At 40.5% G+C, this 24350-nt stretch overlaps 4 protein-coding genes across 5 annotated transcripts in view; 1 reads left to right on the top strand and 3 right to left on the bottom strand.

The window, feature by feature from the left end:
• LOC126565236 (protein SCO1 homolog, mitochondrial) overlaps positions 1-24350 on the bottom strand; it is a 379954-nt gene that overhangs the window by 147358 nt on the left and 208246 nt on the right. The window lies entirely within an intron of this gene.
• The window catches only part of LOC126565134 (elongation of very long chain fatty acids protein AAEL008004-like), a 588598-nt gene that overhangs the window by 502133 nt on the left and 62115 nt on the right, over positions 1-24350 (bottom strand). The gene's annotated exons all lie outside the window — the stretch shown is intronic.
• Positions 1-24350, top strand: part of LOC126564080 (venom dipeptidyl peptidase 4) — a 75475-nt gene that overhangs the window by 22575 nt on the left and 28550 nt on the right. For both annotated transcript variants that reach the window (XM_050220997.1, XM_050220996.1), the window contains exon 2: positions 20787-20882. In XM_050220997.1, coding sequence (XP_050076954.1) covers positions 20787-20882 — 96 coding nt within the window. The remainder of the gene's footprint in view (positions 1-20786; positions 20883-24350) is intronic.
• On the bottom strand, positions 20905-21846 carry LOC126565578 (testis-specific serine/threonine-protein kinase 3-like). Its single transcript, XM_050222768.1, has one exon. It carries the CDS (start codon positions 21829-21831, stop codon positions 20905-20907), a length of 927 nt encoding a protein of 308 aa, XP_050078725.1. The 5' UTR covers positions 21832-21846.

The following is a 24350-nucleotide window of genomic DNA, read 5'->3' as shown; positions in this document are numbered from 1 at the left end:
TGTAGAGTAGTACTAGTGGAAACTAAATGGCTAGATATTGAAATCGTTTCCCAACGTAGCGCTGCACTTATACACACATTTTGTTTCAAATATTCTCCAAACAGACATTTGTGTGCGAGTTAATTATTTTACCCACACAAATGTTAATTATCCAATGCCCTCAGCTGGAGAAATGATGCCATCTGCGTAGAATACCACAGGCACTGCCAGATTTATGTTTACCCGAAATGCTCGTGTGAAACCGCTTAATCCACTCGTGCGTGAAAATCATTTTTGGTTGCTCGAACACAATAATTTCCCGACGTTTTGTCGAATGTATGCGAATGTTCATACGGGGGCAAGCTGGTATTCTAAACCAAAACATACCAATAACGCTTACACACGTCCACAGTGAATTAATACCACTTTTGCCACTTGCCACTTACACACATACACAACGATTCGCTGTGCCCTGAAGTGAGCGATAATAATTTTACGCTTACCATCCATCCTTCGTGGTCAAGCCGATGTTTGGTCGGCTGACCAAGAATTCGCCGTCCGGGGCGATTCGCGGACGGCCGTTTATACACCCGCAGCTTGCTGTCCAACAGTGGACCCGCGTTGTCCACGTGACCGGCGTACAATGGTTATCGCACAGTCAGGACACGTAACGCATGTCTCCGATTTGTGGTGACATTCGCCAGCTAAACGGATCCACTTTCGGCGGTTTCGCATAATCTGATTGTTGGGAAATCGTGGCCGATAAGCCGTACGATGCCATGTGGGTCTAAGCGAGTGGCTGCACCGGCGACTGAAATGATTCGTAGTGTCGGATGCTGTGGTTTAGAAAATTAACGCGAGAGAGTCTTTGGCTTCATTTTGAGGTTTGTGTAAGGGCTTAAAGGGAAACAATGTTTAAGATTTTAAGGGTCAATACGGCAAACGGTCGTCATCTTGGAGTTAAATGAAAAAATAATGCCAATAACGATTTCAATTATGAACGAATGACTATAACATTTAAAGTATATTTGAAGCCAAAGAGTTGCTTTTAATATAATCTACTTAAATCCCATACTTTTTGAACCTACAATATGTTTGTCGTTTTAATTCACCTACCATTATAATAGAGGAAAACAGCACCATAATGAAAAATGATTGCAAACAACTTTCTACTGAACGCAATATATTCTGCAACGTGCACAGTCCATGTGCAAAAAAGTGTGAACCATATGCAATTAATGCCGGTGCGGTTTGATGACCAACTGCCCTAATTTATTCAAGCACGCTCCAGGGCCATTTATTTCCGGTTATGAGGGCCAATTTCCCGTTTACACTGATTAAGAAGTTCAAAATTAAGAAAAAATAAAAATGTGCTTCAAATAGTTATTTGTACTTAAGTTTAATGCAGTTATATTGAACAATTTCCAAAATGTTCGGCCAGCGCTATTTTTATGGCGTTTGCAATGCGACAACACTTTTCATCCGGTTGAGCTGTATTGCAACTTTAAAGCGCTTAAAAATCACCACTCTCATATGGAAAATTAATAGCAGTCCATCACCATGTTTAACACACGTTTTTTTCTATCAATATTAAATGGAAGTACCTTTGCATCGTTTGTGTCAATCAACGGATCTCTGATAGCACTTAAGGGATGCCTTAAACCTCACACTAGTTATCTCCAAAGGCTATAAAACACCTAGCCTAACTCGTCTATCTCGGTGTAATGGGACAGAATTCCAAATCATGCTCTAAACCGTCCATCCATTGCCATCAGGTTCAACACGTACCTTGGCAAATGATCCTTGCAAGCTGATTGCACATACTCACACTTATACACAACTCAGCACTTATTCCTTCACATTCGTTCATTTGATTGTGCAAATCGTCAGCATGCTGTAGGCAATTCCGGGCAAAGCAATTCCGGGACAGCAAATGAAAAATTCCATGCATTTCATATCATTTTATTGCTTCCAGCGGCGAGTTGGAACGTTACCAATTGTTTCGGGCCAAAACTACGGTAGATAGTAATCCGAAGACAGGAGATATATGAAAACGATTCGGTACAGATGTACACTAATTGGGCACATATCTTGAAGATTTCATCGATTAAATGAAATTTGATATTTATGTAGATTTTGTAACTAAGAAACCCTCTAAAACTTTTATATAAATGACTTAAGAATATTTTCAAATTCTTCTTTTAGTCTTTTCCAAAGATAGCCGTCATACTCAAGTAAAAATAAATAGTTTTTTCCTGAATGGCAGCTATCGATGGCCATTTTTTTGCTGATTACCGACTAGCCGTGCCTTGAATTGTGCCAATCAAATTGAACAGCATGGTTTGGAGCAAAATGGTTTGCTAAGCTTAAGCAAACACCTGCAAACACTTAAGGCAAGATATTGCCAGTAAAAGACAGTGGATCGTCAGAATAGCTACTACCTATTAAGGACACCGGTGTACCTCAATACGGTCGCACTTTCAATCCGTTCAACCATTCAACGATTCAGTTTGCTTGGTTGGGTTGTGATTATAGTGAAGATATTTTAAAGAAAATTGGCTTTATGTGATCCAGTCTATGATGGCACAGTTTGTTTTAGCTTCTTTGTTATTTAAACAATTAAGTATGTAGAATAAATATTTCTATAACTTCAACCACATGAAGTGGCACAACTTTGTATAATGATGGAAGCTTCAATCTGTCGCAGTGAAGCTTCCTTAAACTCTTTCATTCCAAACATGACAAAAGAGTGTTACCCTTCTGGAACTCAGTGGGCATTAACAACAGACTTCAATACAATTAATGCATACCTTTAAGCGTTGTGAGCTCTAAAGTTAAGGACAAATAACCTACAGCCAGATTAAGGGTGAATATATAAGATGGTTTAATAAAAAAAAAGAAGGAGTATATTATCAGTATTATGTATGATAAACTTATTCCCTTCCGTAATATTAGAGTATAAATAGAAACTTGTCCAAAAAGTCAGTGATGCTGATAGAACATAAGTTAGTTGGAAAACTGTTTCATAAATTTTTCTATTAAAAAAATCGAATAAATCAGGTCGTCTGAGTTTCCTCGTGCTTTAGAGAATCTTTTAAAAATTACAGAATATATTTTAAAGAATGTTTAAAACATATTTCTTCCAAAATAATGTTTCCATTTTTTATCATTGTGGCCAGATCGTTCTATTGGAACAAAAAAGTGCTTCAACTATTGTTTAATCTTATCGAATCCTAGCTCCTAATGAGGATGCTTAAAAATGCTTTGGTAAATCAGACACAGGAATGAAATTAGGTAAATTTAAAATTAAACCGTTGCGCATAATGCATCAAACCATCAGCCAGCCATTCTACCTGAGCCTACTGAACCATTGATAGTCAAAAAAATCGACACTTTGGCAGCTTATGCAAATGTAAGTGAATGAAAAATACATCAAGCTACGCAGTACTAACACGCCATGCTCACCGTTTTGACACTCCAAAGGCGTAAAGGCAAGGTGCCTTGGAATTGAATTTATCTGTTTGTTGACTCAGGGTAAATTCGATTACGTTGTTTTTTGCTCTGTCGGTTTGGTTCATTTTTTTTGTCATCCCACTTCAACTTTACACTCGCTGTTGGATGCTGTTACACCCTCTCAAGCTCAAGCAAATAAAATAAGGCTTCTCTTCAGGTGCGTAGTACCGAAAGCGTCACTGCCTTGATGGTCGTGTCCTTGAGTTGATTTTATTCACCGCGACTCAACCATCGGAAGGCGTAACGCAAGGATGTTCTCAATTTTCAAGCAACGTTCCAGCGGACCTGGCAAACCGAGAAAAGTCATAAAGTGCTGGGGTTTTATGAGCTCTCGATATAGCCTGATGCTGTTGCCGTTGCTCAATGTGCAGCGAAATTTATCGACCGTTGCGTATCCGTGAAAATGGGGAATGAATGGGTCACTTTCCGGCTTATTTTCCTAACCCGACACCAGAGATGGAGGACCATTTTAGATTCACTCGACAGCTCGGGAACGCTGCCAGTGTTCGGTATGTGATAAGGAAGGCATTTTAATCTCTCGTCCCGATAACGAACGTCACATAAAGAAGGTGTTTTCTCTGGAAAAGAAAAAGCTATATACAAAATAGACAAAATCAAGAAGCATCGTTGAATGCTGTGCTACTATACTTACACCAATAAGACCTTTAACCATGACCGAGCTGGGTCACCGATCATCAAAATTGGATATTAATTGTTTCGTTACTAAGGTTTGCTCCACTCTTCCCTCTATGTAACCAGCGTGAACAAACACTAACAAGCACGCACGCAGACTAAATGAAACAACTGTCCGACTTTTCGAACAGACACCCATCCACGATGCGACCATTGTAAAAACAGGACACCAAACGTCCCTTGATGAACGCTTTTGCATTTCTAATTGCACGAGCCGGAAAAAGCAGACAAGAATTGGTATACCTTTCTACCGAATTTCATAGAATGGAATGGATAGAGCCACAGAGGGAGATATCGAGACTGGACCTGCCCCATTAGCATAACGGAAACATGATTGCCATTTGCCTCAGAGTGGGGCCATCCGGTTGATCGTTGGTGTGCTGTCTAAATGCTGCCAGAATGGTGATGGACAACGGCCAAAAAGTCGAACCATGATGGCTTGTTCAACATCTTGGTAGAACCGTAGAACACGCATCCGAATTGCATCGTGGGGCGTAGCTGGAGCTGGAGCGTGGAGCATGATTTAATTAATTCCCTAGTGCGATGGAGGTACCTCGAGAGGCTTGAACTAGTCAAAAACTGGTCAGACTTTCGATCGAGTCAAAAACAGTAGAGACAGATGACTCTAATGGTAATGGTTTTGTGATCAGTTAAATTTATGAAGCATTAATTGGAATTTAAAGAGGAAGTAAATAGTAAAACATGTTCAACAAGACTTCAATAAAGTTCAATTTATTTAAACCCAAAAGCATCCGACTGGCTTGACTTTGATCCACATTAGATCTTTTCAACTCGCTGTTAATAACGGTTGAAAGCACAATCGGAAAAAAACAAAACATCCTTTCAAATGTGTACATGCACGTACAAAATACTCTACCATCCATTGATTACAAATGCCACCAACTTCATCACGCTTTAACGCTCGCAATGGAAACAGTTTATCTTCCTTCGCTGCTTGCAACGGCTGGGCAAACATTTGCATTCTGCAACTATCAAAGATAGGGCAGCAATTGTGTTGACTTTTGCCCGCGCACGCACCCCCGTACGCTACAAAATCTCTTCTAAATGGTTCTTGCAATCGAGCAAACATGACCGTGCTGCATTTTCTCGCTCTTAGTGCCACCCCCCCTCCCGGGGGAGTAAAACAGGGGAGGAGATATGAATGAGGTTTGGAGAACAAAAATGGCGAACGTGTCCCTAGCACGGCATCGGCAGCAAACGTCGGCAGTGCTCGGTGTTAATGAATTCCTTTTTCGTTCTTTCCGGCATTGGATGGCATGGTGGCGGCTGACAGTAGAAGAGCTTTGTGGCAAGACGACGCTTCCTTCTGTTGTGGCTGCCTACTGTTGTTGTGTTTTGCACTGTGAGTACGAACTGGCAGCATCTTCTGCCCGGCTGCGTTCGAAACATGCACATGTGACCGGATCGCACGAAGCAGCCTAACTCGGGGATAAGCGACCGTTGGGGTTAAGAACGTTGCTTTGTCCGGGATTGCGTCCCTCGACTGACCCGGAAAGCTATTCGAAGCTTCTGCCCCCCGGGGGAGACACTGTTTAATTATTTGTACATGCCAGTTCAGTGGACGGTGCTATGTTGAGCTAGAAAGGAAATATAAAAAGAATCTTCAACCCCGTCATCTGCTCTCTAGACGTCTGTGTATACTGAAGAGAGATATCTTCAATGGGGGAACAAAAAGGTCATACTATCGTAGGAACTTGTTTTATTTGGTTCTTCCGGTTGAGGAAGCTTGCAGAAGCGTAAATAAGGGCTTTGAACGAAATGAAAGTATCGTTTCTTGGTTTAGTTTTACCCACATTAGTTATCCAGTTGCTGTATGCAAAAAGGGTTTCAACAAATAGACATGAAGAAAATAATACGTGTTTGTTGACCGTAGCGATATTCGTATTAAGATTGTATTTAAAATGTTTTGATGAAATTTTAACTAATTATAAGGAAAGGAAATAAACAATATTATAATGCTTTGTATCATAGTATATGAAAGCAGTAGATATTTTTATTGTTATGTTCTTCTTATGTTGCCAGAATTATAAGCTCTATTATCATGCTGTTTTGTTTGCTAAAAGCTCGCTAGGCCGAGAAAATGCTGGTAGCATGATTATTAATGATTCTCATGGAAAAAAAAACTGAACTGCCCGCAGCTAGCTATTCCTTCATCTGCTTAAATTTAGATACCTGTGTAGTGAAACCTGGTGGAATTTATCCTCATCACCATCATCATCATCAACCGAGCATGCTCAGGTTAAGGCGAATATTAAGGAGGAAATGCCTTATCATTATCTTCATATAATTTAATTATCACAAGCGGTATGACGATACAGTATTTTACCACCATAATTAATTGTAAATAAATAAATAAATAAATAAATTCATCAGCATCATGAAGGATTAGTGTTAATGAAACAAAACAAAATCTGGCTTGTAATGAATTTGAAATAATTGATTATCAATGCACCATAGCTGGCACAACCAGATGGGAGAAAGGCGAAACAGAAGGCTTATTGATGGAGACGCCTGGTACTTTGTAAAAAAAATAGTTATCCGGGCTAAGAAAAATTAAAAAATCTCAATATTCGAGTTTCCGCTTTTTCTCCCTTGCCCTGAGCAGGAAGATTATGTATGCGTCAGGTTCTTGATAATAATAAGAACCTGAAATTTAGGTTTTGAAATCTCTTTTGGCCCGCGGCATTAGGAATACACATGATCATGAATCGATAAAAAAATTGGACAATCGTGTCGATAACAAAGAAAGTCATACAAATATTGCCACATATTTGATACTATTTTTACCTGTACTTCATTCTTCTTTGAGCTCCCTTCAGTATCACTTTTCATACTTAAATAAATTCAATAAAATACCGGCAGACATAGAAGCATCCGCCACAACAACTCCTTTATTACTATTATCGTATAGTGCTTCCTTTGGATGAAGATTCAGTTCATTTTAGCATGCTTCCTTTCTTCATGTGTTGTAACACCGTATGACCGGTAATGTTGTGTTAGTTTGTCGTCTGTACAACCACCCTTCAGAGCAAAGAAAATTGTTCCTAACTTTACACAACCCGCTCCAACGTGGCTGTTTACATTCGTAAAGCAAATCACATAGCAGATGAAGATGTTAAAATGTGTGCTCTCTCATAAACCGCGCTGTGCAAGCTGTCGCTGTAGTTAAACTCATTTAATTTTCCGGGTGGGTTTTGAACAAACTGTGCTGTCTTTTTATACAGGATTTTATCAAACTAACGTCAACCTTGGTAATGATTATCAGACTTTTTCTCCCCTTTTTTACATAATGTTTCCTCCATTACGGAATATGAAATCATTTTCAACTGACACCGATGGGGTCCGAGAACCAAGCCATAACGCCATTTTTCAAGTGGCAAAAGTGGCAGAGTTGGAACCAGATGCAAGTGTGCCAGTGGCAGCGCCACGACACTTACGCGTGCAGCGAACGAGAAGCTGAATTAATTCCACTACACAGCACTAATTTAGTGATAATGATGCTTGGCAACGAAACGCGTGCAAAAATTCAAACGTCAAGCTGTGTGCCGTGAGGCGGACACGAGTATTACGAGCAAGGGTAAGAAATGTACGATCTGTCGCTCCGTTTCTTGCCTTCAAACAGCATTCAGTAGCATTTAATGATTCTCCTTGTGCAGCGTTGCGAATCCAACGGAGCGAGCTGGTTGGGAAGTCATTAGCTAATTTGACCCCAGCCAACACTGTCGGTCGCACGGTGGACAGTTAATGGTCGAAATGACACTTTTATGGGATATTGAACATCGTGTAAACGAGGAAAAACTAGTACTCGGTCGGGACAGCATAGGGGAATCCACACTCCCTCTCTCACTTTTATGAAATTTTATGACCACTATTGCTTGCTTGCTGCAAGCAGCGCTAACTTTGAACACGCCTTCAAAAGAGCACGCTGGTTCCTCATTAAAATGTCACTAAACACCGGCCAAACTTTGTGCTAAGTGCATGTCACATCGTTACAGTGCATAAGACTTCTTGTAAGCATTTCGTTTATACTTTTTTTTATTTTTTTACATTCAGATGTACTCTCAGCAGCATCGTAAGAACCACACAAGAAACTAGTTTAAAGCTTGTACAAAGCTTTCGTTTTTCTCTAGAATCAACGAGATGCTACGGCAGCAAAGATTTTTCAATAACTGTTACTTTTGACAACACTTCACTCAACAAGCGTGACTCGTTTTTCTCCCCAGTAGCGATCCATTTTGCTTATAACAATTGAAAAAGTTTCCCGATAACGAATGTTTTCTCGCTTTTATTGAATTCTTTACCACTTCTTTTTATGTTTTGCACTGCGTCTACATCAAGTGAGGAGTGAAAACAATCAAGCTCATGAAGAGCGCATCCTTCAGAAGGATTCTTGCCGTTACGCTACAAAATACGCTGGAACGATAAAATATACACAAGAGAACGGTACATTGACACAGCACAGTCGTGCACAATGCACTCGAGATACAGCTGAAACGGTTGAAGAAAGTGCAACGATCCATGCAACGTCGAGCTAACGTAAGATGTGCACATTACTTACGGTATAACGTATTCATGCCAATTATTTATGCTTCTCGTTGCTATCGTCCTACCTTTGCACAGCTTGCCTAAAGGAAAGAAAGGAATGAAAAATGTTGTCTTTGATAGCAGAAAGTTTGTTTTTTTTCTATATCCAAATGTTTTTCCTACATCGATAGGAGTAGAGGTTCTAGTTTCTTGAAATAATAATTTTTCAAAGCAGCAATAAAGCTGCCATTTAAAAAATAATCAACATCAAACATCTTCCTTAAGTTTTATTATGAATGTTTTATGCTTCAAAAAGTGATAAACTAAATCTGATCAGCTTGAAGCAATTTTTCCATAAGCAAGAACAAATTAAAACGCCATCATACTGCTCAGCACAGTCCGTTCTGCTACAGTATTGATTATCGATCAGCGATAGAAATGGTATAACGACGTCCGTGATCTAACTACAAGTACTTTCATCAAACTATGATTACTGTCATGACAGTAACAATGCCCTTTAGCGGACTATATCACTCCGTGTTCTTAGCAAACACTGCAAGGAAAAAGGTAAAGCTTTTGCGACATTGCTTTAAAGATAGGTGGATGAAAAAAAAAAGATTCACTCGCTAGAAGCATGTCTTTGATCTATGCCAACCAGCCAACCAGCCAATGGCAGCAGCACAAGTACGAGTATCCAGGAATCAGGCGATGACTTTTGATTGGATCGTTCTCGAAGAATGAAGTGAGAAAATCATTTCCTTGCTTACACACATACACAGACAGCAACAAGTGAGCAAAGTGTTGCTGATGAAAGCAGTATGCAAACTCAAAGTGACTTGTGCCTCATACTTGGCCACATGCTTACAGCAGCGAAAAGCATGTAACCGAGTCGAACGAGGGAAGATTGATTGCAGGAAAACTTAACCAAGCCTCAGGTGACAAAGTTGTACGGTAATCATCATCAGCACATCAGATAGCAAAAAGACTGCAAATTATATTCTATACTAAACAACCACAAATTGAAGCGAGCGATCGATTTGGACTTGATCACAATTTTACAAAAAAGGAATCCTATCAAATCGAATAATCGAAAAAGAATTACACAGTTCTTGATAAAAGCCTTTATTTCTTAATGGTTTCAACATGTCTTCTTTTTGGCTTAACGACCTCTAAGCCTCTAAGGCTAAGGGACGATAGCCATCAAAAATGGCTTTCTAGACTGCCGATACCACGAAGCTGGTTGGTCAGTCCTCACTCCGGGTGGATGGTACGGATGGGATTAGAACCCCGGTCCTGTCGTTTGAAGACCGGCGCCACTGTCGCCTACACCACCGGGCCCCACCGGTTTCAACATGTCTTCTTCACAAAGATTTTTCAAATATTGGTAATTAAAGAAAACTCCTGCCTGATGCAGCTCAATCAACACTAATAAGAAAGATAATGAGAAAGTCGATAAGCATGAATTTATCAATGGAGACGCCTGGTACTTGGTACTAAATGATCTTTTTTTAAATCCTGCATAGACACAAATTGCTTCATTCTCTAATAACCAATAAGTTTAATAATTTCAAACCTTTTTAAAAATTTGTATACATTCTCCGATTACAACCGATTGCTGTTATTACAAGAAATACGTGCTCATTAAAGGTATAAAACGTCTATGTTTCTTTTCTTCTATATAACGTTAAACCTTTTTTTAATTTAAGGTGTGACGGTCTGCTTGTTTAGCTAGTCATAATGTTTTTCTCAACGGCAATTGTGCAAACATGCTTTCGTATTATAAAGCAGTTTCAGTAGAAACAAATGCCCAGAATATATACAAATATTACCCTATCTATGCTTGATCTCATGCTTTAAATAAGCTGCTACCGCACAGATTACAAAAACTAACACAAAACACACATAAACAATTTAGCCACATTATCCCTATATGCAATTTGGTAAACACACACAAGATATTCATACGTGAAACTAATACCTTAGTACCTTAGTGAGTTGTGGCCTATTCATGCTTTTCAAGCAGCTCAAATACCGGCAACTCAACAGAACAAAACAGCAGCACGTAACGAAAAGAATCTGCACTGCACAGCTATTCGTTAGGCGTACCAAACATCAATTCCACATTAGGAAAATGTCACACTGAACTGACTCCGACCGATGCCAAAGAGCACGATCGTTGGTTTCGTATGAGCTCAAAGTTCATTCTCGTTTGATTGTGGGGGTGTGTACTCAAGCTGCCATGATGCCGCTTCTTTTGGCTATCTGTCTACAGTTCCACTGATTACGCTGATAATTAAACCATGGGGCCTGCAGCCCCACTTTTTGTATTTGCTCATCTATCTTTTTCTCCTTCTCACATTGCAAACACTATGGAATAAATGGAGAAAAATAATCCCAATCGATTCAATCCCATGCTTTGATGTAGCTACACGTTGGTACGACAAATAGTAGTGCATTGTGAAAAAGAACTGATTATATTGTGGCCTTCATTGAGTGGAAACACCGCCCGTAACAATGTTTGCTAATGAACGTTGGTGAAAGAAACTATTGTTTGTCTATTTGTTGTTTTCTACTACTTGTTCGTAGGTCTATCTTCTCTCCTTTTGCTTTTTCTTTTATACGACAATAGCGTAATCAATCTGAACACTAACGCTTCGAATGATTAAAATGTTTACTCTTCTCATACTCTTTTTTGTAACAATATATTGTTTTAGGGATATAGGAACGCATCACACAAATTCTGGATTTACGGTACACAAATCTAGAAAATTGCTTCGATAAATCATTTCAAAAACATCAAATGCTAAAATGTAATAAAACAATTTTAAATTACATAAACACCGGAGCAAAAGGACGAAGATAAAACCAAACATAAAAATCTCTTTTCGCCAAAAAACCCCTTTTCTAATGAGTTGGGTCGGTTAAGTGCAAACACATTTTTATCACTTTCCCCCATCATTAGCATCGAAACTTTGCACAATAAATTTTTCACGTGGTGCTCTCCCTGGACAATAAAACTTTCACCATTTACCAACCACCATTCTTCCATTCTCTTCTTCTGTGGCGTAAAAATTTAATCGAGCCGTATGATGCGCATAATTCCCAACTCGTTTTCCATCCGATCAAATCCAACAGCTATCACGCACAGCACACCGGTCAGGTATCGTCGGCTGACAGCTGATGCATCCCTTTCGCAAATACACATCATACCGGTTTATCCCACGCTAATCCCGATTATGCGTGTGCGTGTGATAAGGCCTGCTCCCACACGCGGTTCTCTTTTTTTTTTTGTATCTTATATACATAACGTTTATTTCGCTTTTCGTTTGCTCTAGTTTATCTCTGCAAGAAGGAAAAAAAAGCCACGTTTCTCGGAAACAGTACACGAGCTTCGGTTTTTCTATCCGAAAGTGGAGCACTGAAGCGTGGTTGCCATATTTGATGGAGTTGTTTTCTAACCACTCACACACGTTTCTTGTCCGGAGCAGCCCGCTCTCCCTTGTGTACACTTACCGCCGACGGTAAGACGACTGCGGAAACTATGGACGAGGACAAATTTGTCATCCCGATCAGCGCGTCATTTGTGAGCACCGATTTGGTCACCGATGGAGAGCCGGCTCGTTGCCAATGTCGAAGCAACCGATCAGGAACGTCGGATGTGCTCTTGCTCGCTACATGGTTTTCCGAGATGCTTCAATCTCAAGGAAACGCGATAAGTGGCCCTAGACGTTGAAGAGGATAGACAGGACAAACAACCTTGCCTCATCTATCGTCGCATTAAACATTAGCCCAAACAAGAACACCCTTGTTGGAGAGCACACGGGACCCATGGCGACGGGATCTATATATATTTTCCCACACAATATTTACATACCCTCCCACAAGCGAGGTCCTCACACAGGACATGGATGATGATATCGTCCGCTCTTTCCCTACTCCTTCTCTTCACCGCTTCACGCTGGCTAATGAAGGGCAGTACGGCCAACTGCCGATTGCTTCTCCCAGCTCAGCTCGAATGTCTAGAGCTAATTTGTCAAGTAACAAAAGCCAACACTTCCACGCTGGAACAATAACGCTCTCGAAAAGTGGCATACTGCTGTGCGACGGTAACGGGCACAAGATGCCATAAGAAAAGTGAGCCATTATCTCGCACAGCAATAATGATGGACGACGTAACCGAACCAATATTTTACAACCACTCACACTAGCCGCACAAATGTTTGCGGAGGATTTTAAAACCTTGAGCAAAACACAATCATTTTTGACGTTTATTTGATGGTTTTCTTTCTCGGATGTGCGCATCGCTTCATTGCCTTCGTTGGTTGGAGTTTTGTAATTTAAATATTGAAACAATTCCTGAGCCACGTGTGCGAGTGTCATGGTTTTTGTATACGAAGACAGAAGTGTACCGTTTCCAAGTGCGTACAACATGCTCGTTTTCCTAGAACGCGACCTTGATTTTCATCAACAAAACAGCACGAGCTGTGAGAGTGTTGCGATACCAAGAACTACTTATTGACACGAAGATGATTTATCTGGTTAGCGATGATTAGACGAGAGTGGCACATATGCTATGCTAACGTTTCGTCCGGCGGGTAGAAATTGGTTTCAGAAAATGGGTAGCGTGAATATAATCATCACACAAAAGGGAAAAATTATCTGATTTGGATCTAAATAAATGTATTGCAAATGCACCTTATTAAGATAAATCTGTTTGAAAAGCTGCGATGGGAGTTTGGGAAGAAAACTTCCTATCATTCATTTAATGGTTTTAGAACAGAAAAGTAAAATTATAAGCTATCAACGACACAAAAATATACAGAAAAATTCGGCTATGGAAAAATATGAATCATATTCTTTATAAACAAATAAGGTCTGCTAGAGAAATTGAAATTGAATTCCTTTTATCCCAAAAAACCACAAACCATTGCACGGATCAATCTTTAAAGCCTGAAAATCCTACAAAAGGCGTCTATTGATCTACAAAAAAAGATAATCGAATTTTCATTATTTTCGTCTCAAAACCATCCTTCAACAGGCGATGAAAGTTTAATTAAGTTTTGGATTATTTTAATACACCCCACAAACAACAAACGGCACCGAAATTGCATTGCCCAAACTCCGGAATCAATTAATTGTTTTCCATCATTCGGAAAGGTTTTGCCGAATCCGAATCTTCTTTCTGTTTAACCCATACCTGCCCTAAAGCATGCAAAATAAATAAACAGATCAACAAGCGTAAATCCCGTCCTTCGTCGAACTTTATCTCAGTATCTTAATGCCGCCTTATCGAAACACTATCGACCGTACCCACAGCACACCGGGATCAATCACTGCCGTTGCAAACCCTTGCTTATCTAGCCTGACCCAATTTTGTACCACGTGTGACAAGTAAGAATGTTGAACACGATACTCTAACGCTTCGATATGTTCACCCGAACAAATCGTGTAGTTAAATTCCAGCAATCGACCTGAGGACCTGACCTTAGTCGGAGTCGGAGTATATAATCGGTATGGACAATAAACGACGAGGACAACAACATGCAAGGAATATCCGGAGCATGCAAGCGGGTCAAGCGGTTCTCTTCCATCTCTTTTTCCTTTCTTGGCGTCCCACGGCATCGTGCGGAATTATTTTAATCCCATCAATGTAATTGAAGTTTCGGGCGCCATAAACAGTTATCCTGTCTTGCTTGTTTGCCTTCACTTTTTCGCATGTCGCCCAACAACCAGCTATCCGTGTGGCACTCTTCGTTCTTCTGCGCTCCAAAAGCATCCCAGAAACTCGTCTGATTGCGATGCCAGGCCCGATGCCTGTACACCCCTCGGCACCCCCATCGAATCTTGGCAATCGAATTTCGATTATGGCTAGTATGTCGTACATTTCACACTGCCTGTACGCAAATATGGGCTTGGCTGCCAATAGGGGATGGAATAAGTACAACCGCTACCCCGCCGGTTATCATATCGATTTGCTCGATCAACCACTTCCGTCCGGTTCGTCCGGGAATCCTACCCTTTCGGAAGGTCGGAAAAGCAAGTCTATCTGTTTTATCTTCCATTTCTGATAACTTGCCGAAAGACTCTGCCAAAAGTGTGATGAAAATGTATGGCCTCCTTCCTGTGATTGGAGGTTCGCTATGCTAACAAGCTGCTTATCCTCCATTAGGCATGGCGTGTATCGAAGTAATGAGATATTTTTGCATTAAAAATCTGGTTGAGAATGTTAAAAAAAAAGTAAGAGGGGTTATTTTTTAGAATATGAACACTGAGTTCAGTATTATTGTTCAAAGACGAACCGCTCAACGAACGTACGATTTCCGCTCATTTGCAGTCGCGCGCTGAAAATTGAACCAAACTGTTAAATTAGATTTCCCAGTACTGCCGATCAACAAAATTTATACATTTGAAAGCATCTTACAACTCCCAGCATGATCATTCCGTTCCAGCAATTGCAAAGAATATTTGGTTTCCATTTTTGCCAAGCAGAAACCAAAAAAATATATCACTGCTTGCCAGGTAAACAAACATTCTACCGCTCACACACAGAAAGCCTCCATGTTTACCCGAATGGAACAATCTTGAACGTATTGGTATTGGGATTCGAATTCCAAATGTGATGCTTCTGGTTCCGTTTGCTTGTCTGCCAAGGGACTCTTTTCATTTCTGGCAATCGCAGGGAAAAGCAAACATAACAGTGTCTTTTCAATTTTTCAATCAACGCTTGTGCTTCAAATGGGGAGCTTGTGTGTCTATTATGCAATATAAAGAAGCTTATTTTATGGATATGGTCCTGTTCCTGAAACTCATTTCTCAGAGAATGTTGTTCGAGTAATAATGAAAAATTCACAAAACGTATTTTATTTCTTAAACTTTTTTTCTTTATAGAAAAGTTGTATTTACTGTTTTAACTGTTATCGAACAATAAGAAAATTGTTCATCTCAATTTGAAGAACAATTCCAAATGTCATAACAACACGCGAGTACATATTTGAAAACAGAAGTCATATAAATTGTCCCAGCAAGTTTCTGGATCGACTTGAAAATTTTCTGCTCCTGCCCAATGTTCCACAATCGCTTTGCTGCTTCCCGCGACCAAAATGCAATGAACTGTGAATTTTTTATTCGATTGCTCGACTTTCCGATACCTTGGTTGGGCTGGGCAAACATACAGGACATTTCTTCACGGGTTTTCCCATCGGCACAAGAACCTCAATCCAGCTCGGGCATAGCACTCTTTCCGGGCACAACTCTCCTACGATGCAGTGCCGTGTTCCGATAAACCAGAGATCACGTACTGGAATAAATTTATTTAATCCAATGATCAAATTTATTTCGAACACATTTGAACACATTTGCTGGCGAGGAAATTCGACTCGTGCAAAGCCAGCATGTCGATTGCTGGTTGGGTTGTGTGTATGGTTTGCTTTCCATAAAACTCGTATCGAAAGACTAGCTTGGCCGGAAGGATCCTTGCTACGGCCAAGGCTCTACGACAAAAGTCATCTAACATCACCATACACCAAAGACACGGTCCTAACTTTGCACTGCGGTTGGTCCTATGATGATGGAGACTAATTCAAGGCTCATAAAAATTAATCAGTGCCTTTCAGAACACTGTACCAACCGGACAGCGGACAAGCTGCTAGCACAGCCATGCAGAAAACCATTCGTTCAACACACGCTTCATAAGCCCGTGCCCGTGGAAAGAAGAATCGTAATTTGGGATACAATAAATTTCCACCCCGGGCACGGTGCTCTAGGTGTCCTTCATTGATGTACCGAACTTTACCGGCTGACTAAAGTCCATATTAATTATGTGTCCTACTGCGCGCGCTTGTGCACTGGCTTTCAACCACACCACTTCAGGAGAGCTGATTTTTTGCACTCCAGACAAAATATTTCTCAACAAAATTCCTACATTCTAACTTTTTCTTTGCGAGAAATGAAGTTCAGAACAGACTTTTTCGAGATGCAGAAGAAAAACACGACTCAAACATGGAATTCCCTTTTATTTTATCCACTCTGCAAGGCAAGAGATGATGCGACAAGTGTGGACACTTGCAGGTGTAGCGTTGCGGAAGGAAAATTAAAACGAGTGTCCTTCATTATGCAAACCCGCCCGTGCCAAGTGTACCATCCACAGTGTACCCGCTGTCTGTCCAAAAATCACCAACCTTCGCACGGGGTTAAACTATCACGCTCAAAAGTTGTTCGAGCTACGTTTTAAGCTTACCGGCAAGAAAAAAGCACTCATACACGCCCTCAATTCTTAGTGGACTAGATCGATTAAAAAAAAACTTTGACCACGACCGTCGTTCGTAAGCTCTTTTGGGTTTGGGTGGCCAAATTGTTTAAAGAAAAAAGTTAGTACCTCAAATACATTTTAAGTACTAATCTGGTTGCCTCATAGTCATTATTAAATTTAAAGAATGTTTTTAATGATAATTAAAAATCAATGTAATCATACGGCAATGCGCCGTTGCGTTTTAGCTATATAAAATAAATAATAATGATGAATGGGGTTGGCAAAATCAGTTGGAATGATTTTTAGATAAATAAAGTGACATTTGATGACGGTGTTAGATGATGAGCAGTATCGATCATTAGTAAATAATTAAGTCGTGGAGAGTAATGGGCAATCAGGTGATACGGCTAGGTACGATAAGAGTTTAAGAATTTGCAGAGGCTGTTCGAGAGGTTTTCAAGCATTAGCCACATTTGCATTTCTCGTGCCTTGTTAACCTTTTTTGCATCCTTCGATTATCTACTCAAACACCAGGGTATTGTCTATTGGCTTGGCTATTGGCCGAGGATACATGTGTACTCGTGTCCACGGCCGTGTGTCGTGTCCAGCGTAATATTTGCATACCAAATTTGGAATTTATCCTATTTTTATTGATCTTGCAGGTGATTCCGAAGACTGAATAAAAGTATGAAGTTTCCTTCCAATAGAGCCATCAAGGTTTGATGGTTGTAATTTAACCCATAAATAAATACTCAGCTTTTTTAAATATAATTTTAAGCAATGAACATGGTTCTGATATCTGTTTAACATAAAGATGATGTTCCCAAACTGTTCTGCTGTCTAAGTGCATAAATAGCGCTAAAATGATGCACAGCTTAAAATGCACCTGTATTTCACTGTTGAAAAGCTTGCCATTTTTTATCACTTTATCTTCACGCCTAGTCTCCACCCTTACGGCTACAAGCATCATGAATTATTCATTTACCTATAACGGATTGGGCTTTATTCAATCACTTCAAGCCAGATCGCCAGGTTGGTTCCATTATTATTCTCCGTCAAATCAATCCCCCAGCAATACGGAGGTCCGGATTGGTCCGGCTCTTTGTTTGCCCGGTGGATTAAGTTTCATCATTTATTCTACCCCGTTCGATCTTGCTTTTCTTTCTTCAAATGAAAGCACCCGGACATTCGTATTTTTGCCATGCCGAGTGATGCAAAAGTGGCTGCAAAAGCACACACTAAGCCCGGAAGGATTTTAATTTCAATAATCTCGCTCCGTGGTAGTCTTCCTCTTCCGGGCGAGTCCGAATCACAGGCTGTCACAGTGTGGCGTCTGGTGCAGTCAGTACTATTGTAATCATCATCATCATCAGCGTCATCGTGATGATCAATATTGCACACAGTGCACTCGATTCTATCCGTGCCTATCCGCAATATTCCCGTTTCTCTGGAGTGTTTGTTTTTCTCGTCGTCTATTATCCCTTTCGAAAAGCTTTATTCTTGGTGCAAAATCTTTCTGGCCACAAACAAAAATAGAGCAAACAAAATAAAAGCATTGGAATAAGGGTGGAGCGAAATGTGAGCGCAATCCTTCCTGCTACGAATGCACAATGAGATCCGGCTCCCTTTTGCAACTGCAACTGATCGGTCAGGGATCACCTTCGCTCAGGTAAAGTGTCTCGCTGAATTGTACAATTGGAAGGGGAAAAAAGGGAAAACTACCAGCCAGTGAAACATTTCTATGCTAATGAATCTGCCCACCACTCGAGTGCTAATAAACGGATCTATTTCATTTCATCGCCATTCGATGATCCATTCTTTTTGAACCGGTGAAGGTGAGCTAGTATACAGTGCACAGTGAGTACACATGGAATAGGGCACGTGTAAGAAAAAAATATTTTTATGTCTTGTTGAGCTTCAAATTGTAGATAAACGAAAAAATATTATTTAAAAGTTCTTTAGACAAGAATTTTAAGAAATAAATTATTTTTCTTTTATTTAAAAAAAATTGATTCAAAAAAAATTTTTATGCTAAATTTTATTACAAATAATAATTATGAATTGCTCGTTAATTTCCCTAAACAAACTATACAAAAACTTACACTGGAGACGCCAGGTACTTTATGATCTATTGTTGCTGGATAATATATTTTTAAACTTCAAAACTACCCAAAACAGTGCAATACTTTGTCGCAAATATACAAAATTGCATCACAACAAACTTGCAATGGAACTATAATATCTGACGGAGAAATAATTATCAAAATTTTAAAATAGTTTAATAAAAGCAATTTTTTCTACGTTAATACTAAAGCACACATTAGCCGTTATACTCAAACATACAGATTTCAAACAAGATTGTGGAACCGTTTAAAAATTTAATTTAATTGAGCATTTTCTAGGGAAAATTTGCTGAAATTTTGCAGCGAATTTTGCATAAATCCAGCGAGCAATAACAAAACTTCATCGATTGAAATTGTTTCACCAACGTTTCTCCTAGCAAATGCCAACTGTGCAGGGCATGAATAATGCTGATAATATTCTGCTACTACTGTTCGGCATTTGTGGAAATTCACTTTTAAACTTCATCCAATGCACTGTTCGCAATTCATCTTCACATCAGTGGTCACACAAAACGCGTCCAATTCTCCCAGTAAACACCATCAATCAAGCAACGTGCATCGCCCACACTACAAGCGCGTTTGCTCTTTGAGCCCAACCACCAGTACCGAAGGGAGTTCGTTATCAGTGGTATCACGGAAAACCTGCAAGAAAAACACGCACACAAACACATCCTTTTATTTTATTACCATTTTTCAACACTCGCTTCCATCGCGCTGGGTCGGGTAAAAGAACAAACAGACAGTGTAGCAAAGCAGTTTGGCACATAAGTGTGCTGGCGGAACCCCATTCATTCCTTACTCCCACGCGAAGGAGTCTATTTATCCATCTGATGGATCACGTTTTGCGATTATTTATGACCATTTGCCGTAAGAGCCGTACGATTGATCCGAAAAATGTTAAATGCTCAAGTGGTTCCCGACTCCCGTGGAAGTGTGATGGATGCGATGGCATTACATCTTGCACCAAATATGTACGTTTGTGTGATAAATGTTTATCACGAAAAGTATGTTTGACGACGAATAACGAACCGAAGCAATAATATTAATCGATCGATTCGTTGAAAAACGTGACACATAATCCTTTCACGGGCGGAACATGTATCTCGTTGGGTAAACATAATTTCACTTTGTGTTTTCTTGGAGGTGTTTGTTTTAAGAGGCGTCCTTAGTATCTTATCTTAAATGCATCATTTTGTTGCTTTACAAAGTTTTATCATTTACAATATTTAATTTCATTTCATTGATTACAAGATAAGAAAAAAACACCAAAAATATTTGTTATAATTCCAAATTAAAGCATTTATTTCAGAAAGATTGGTCTGGGCCAATTCATTTTTTTTTCTTCATTCACTGACTCAAATAACAAAGTAGAATTAAAATGCTTCAAACAAAAAGAAAATGTTTGAAAAAATGATTTAGTCTTCATAAAACTAGTAATTTTAGTTTTATTTTTGGGTGATTCGGGATCATCTGCTCCGAACATCCTGATCGTAACTTTAAAATAATTGAAACGTCGAACCACTTGCTTACAAGGCATTCACTCATACTACCCTTCGAACGGCTTCAGGATTCATAAATGGGAAGGTAGCCCTCCTACATCAAGCTAAACCTGTCAACTCTTTGTCCGCAATAAAATTCCCTCATTCTAATTGAGTGCTTTCGTCCGTATTTTCTTCCATTCACAGCTTGTCTCGGCCAACCCGAATCAGCGGAACTGGCGAGGGATCCTGATTGCTCTGCTCGTTATCATCGTGGTACTGGCGCTGATCGTAACATCAGTGGTAAGTATCGTAACGCATCCGACTAACCCAACACCCACGGGTCATTGGCCACCTGACTCACGGTAGCACGCAGGCTTACATCCGGTTCAATGAGCCTATCAATCAGGTCCATGATCGTTGGGTTTAGCGTCATGTCTGACGGATAGCCGTACTGCTTACGCTCCTGATGTCCGATTGTGACCGCTATATTGCTCTCGTCAAACGGCATCGTACCGGACACCATGATAAACAGTACACAACCAAGCGACCACATGTCGTGTGCCTTCGGATCGTACGGAATTCCCTTGAGCACTTCGGGTGCCGTGTACGCTATTGAACCGCAGTACGTTTCGCTCAGCTGACTAACCGCACCTTTCGGATCGCTACACTTCTTGGCGAAGCTGAAATCGGTCAGCTTCAGGTACGATGGGCTGGCTAGCAGCACATTCTCACACTTGATGTCCCGATGGCAAAATCCTTGCTCATGCATGTAATGTACGGCCTCAACGAGCTGCCGGAAGAACATTCTCGATCGACGTTCCGAGATGCGTTTGCGCATCTGAATATACTGCAGCAAATCACCGTACCGGCAGTAGTCCATAAACACGCACACGAATGGTCCATATTCTTGGATCGACATCACCGACACGATGTGCGGATGGCTAAGGGCCAGCATTGCGACCGTTTCGCGCGGCATCAATCGCTCGTATTCCTTCGAAGTGCGGCGCCGATCAATCAGCTTGCAGGCGATCGAATGTCCCGGGCCAGATTCGAGACGGGGTGGTCGGTAAAAGGTTTGATACACCTTCGAGTAGGATCCGGACCCAATGCACCGTCCAATGATGTAGCCTTTCGAATTGAGGATGTGCTTCACTCTGGCTCTGCTCCACATCGTAGCCAGACCAGCAGTATCGCTGCCACTTTTCGACCCACCACTTAGCTGTGGTACATGTTTAGAATTTGGCTCCATTCCGATGAAATTTTGTACGATCGAAATTGAGCACCCGCGTTCGTTTTTGGTTTAGAGCGCGCTGGTGATGCTGCTAGTACAGCTATTATGTACAAACTGTACTCCATGGCTTGCCTTGATTGCAGAGCATTAAGAATCATCGTTTTCCTATCTTGAAGTAACGAGCAACAAAGGATGCCACATCGTTACAATTGAAACTGTAGCACATCCGGGTACCAGAATACAAATGTCTTGTAGAAACAATAAAACATGGCTTATGAGACAAAAACGGTTCTTCTTACACATTCAAATCGAAACATATCCTTATTTTATGGCGTACATTTACGTCCATGTTTGAAAAACGATAGTACCACCATTATAACAGAACTAGAATGGCTAGTAGTTCAACAAGAAAAACGAAAAATTGCCCATGATGTCTGTCAAAATAAAACTTCACGTTCTATATATTAGTTACTTTACTAAGATGTTATGAAAATTTTCCGTTCTTTGGTGACGACGTACCGTGAACTGCGACGGATGCCAGTTCAGTTGTCAAATCAAACGTGAGATGTCAGATGGCACAATGATCGCAGTCCATACACAACACAACACTTTAAGTACTATTTGGTCAACCAATTCCGCACTTCCTGTCTGAAAATAATCAAACAAACCTTAATCCAGCCCACACGAACACGATCCATTGTCATCCGATTGCGCTCTACTGGGGCAACCTTCATGCAAATGCATCACATGATGGAATCCAATTTAAAGTAGCTCCTAGCTACACATACCTTTACCGTTACCAGTCCGTGCACCTATTTTGAATCACCCTCCCACGATGGCACAAACACATACACAAACACATCCAAGCATGTGACGCCCCACTAATACAATTCTTCGCTTCACGACCTTGAAATCGATAGCCCGACGATAGACGTCCAAGAACTCAGGCCACTTCTATTCCCGTGACGATTGGATCCATCACCAAATTCAATATAGCGAATAATTTAATTTTACCCATAAAACCCGGAGACCCAGAGTGTTCACTGTGTCTGTGGACGAATGAAATGGTGATGCTTCGAAAACCGAAAATACTTTGGAAACCATCTCATGCGACAGAGCTCGAATGTCCTTCGCTTCAAAAAACGACCGTTTTTCCCCATTCCGGTCACTTGACACGATGTGGTTAATTTCCTCACAGCCGTGTCTTTGGGTAAGCCCAAAACAGACTTTCTCTCGCCTTTTCTTTCCCCCGCTTGCAACCTCACCGGTCATAGACGGTCATTCGTTGGCATCGTGCTCGAGTGGTTTGCTAGAGTAGTTGATAGGTAACTTTTGACCTTGTCCACCAAGAGAGGAAAAGTTTGTTTTTCGTTGAGCTTAATAAGCACAAGTTGCGTGAACTAACCGCCAACTTGGTTGGGTTAAAGCCAATTTGTTGCAAACTATCCGTCAAACACTGACACTGGTTGTTCGAGTTCAACATAAAAAAGCATAAACCATAGTGCGTATTGTGTTGAGCACGGTATTCGATACTGCTTATCATTATTGTGATTCATTCAATTATACAAACTGTTTACCGATTTTTGACCCGCTTTAATACAATCTATCGTTCTATTATTAGATTCGCAATGGATATTTCGGATACGGATTAGAAGGGGGACTTGTGTGAATTCTTACACAAAAGACAGTTGGTAAATTGTATTAAAAATATACCAACAATTGAGTTTCCCGGTTGCCCAACCAGATGGTAGTTAGGCCCTCGTGCATAACTCTTTCGTATCTTGCTGTCCGATCAACACGACCTATCTTCTTCCACTTCCAGAACCGGGCATTGGCCAATGAATTCCTCAAAAACCCCAAATCTCACACAACTTCAACGAAAAGGAGTCTGTTCGTGAATAATTGAGTACATTGTTCGTACACCGTTTATCAAGTATCTAAGTCTTTTCTATTAAGTTCGACCAATGTAGAAATGGAGCCCTTCCACGAAGGCAACACACACACACATTACACCACCATCATCGGTTCAGCTTGACTTGCATCTGCTACTGTTACAGAATTCTTGAATTTCTTCAACTTTTCAGTATCCCTCCCGCTCCCAAAAAAATTGCTCTTCCGCTTTTTGGTTCATTCTCTTTCCCACGCCCTCTCGTTAACTTCAATCATCTTAAGCCGGAAAAGTGCCTTAAAATGAGTTACCCAGAAGGACGACTGCTTGTTTCCTTTTTACCGGTTAGTGAACTGTACCAAAACCACGTCTCGCGTGTCCATGGTACAGCTCCGTAAAGCACCATAAAACATATCAACACGTAACAATGCATTAAAATATAAAACATTTGCACTCGCAAGTTTAATTACCGCTACGGCACCATTTATTGACCGCGAGATGCTTCGGTGGAAATGTTTTCCCTTCCCGTCGCCATGGCAGTGAAAACTGAAAGATCACGTAAACACACTCGCACATGCACACCATAGTGAGTAGGCATCATCATGTCATGCTTCGACGGTCGGTGATTTAAGCACGTTTCGATGTCGGA

The sequence above is a fragment of the Anopheles maculipalpis genome, chromosome 3RL (assembly GCF_943734695.1).
Source record: "Anopheles maculipalpis chromosome 3RL, idAnoMacuDA_375_x, whole genome shotgun sequence".
In the NCBI taxonomy this organism is placed as follows: Eukaryota; Metazoa; Arthropoda; class Insecta; order Diptera; family Culicidae; genus Anopheles; species Anopheles maculipalpis.
This window is presented reverse-complemented; position numbering and strand designations above follow the sequence as displayed.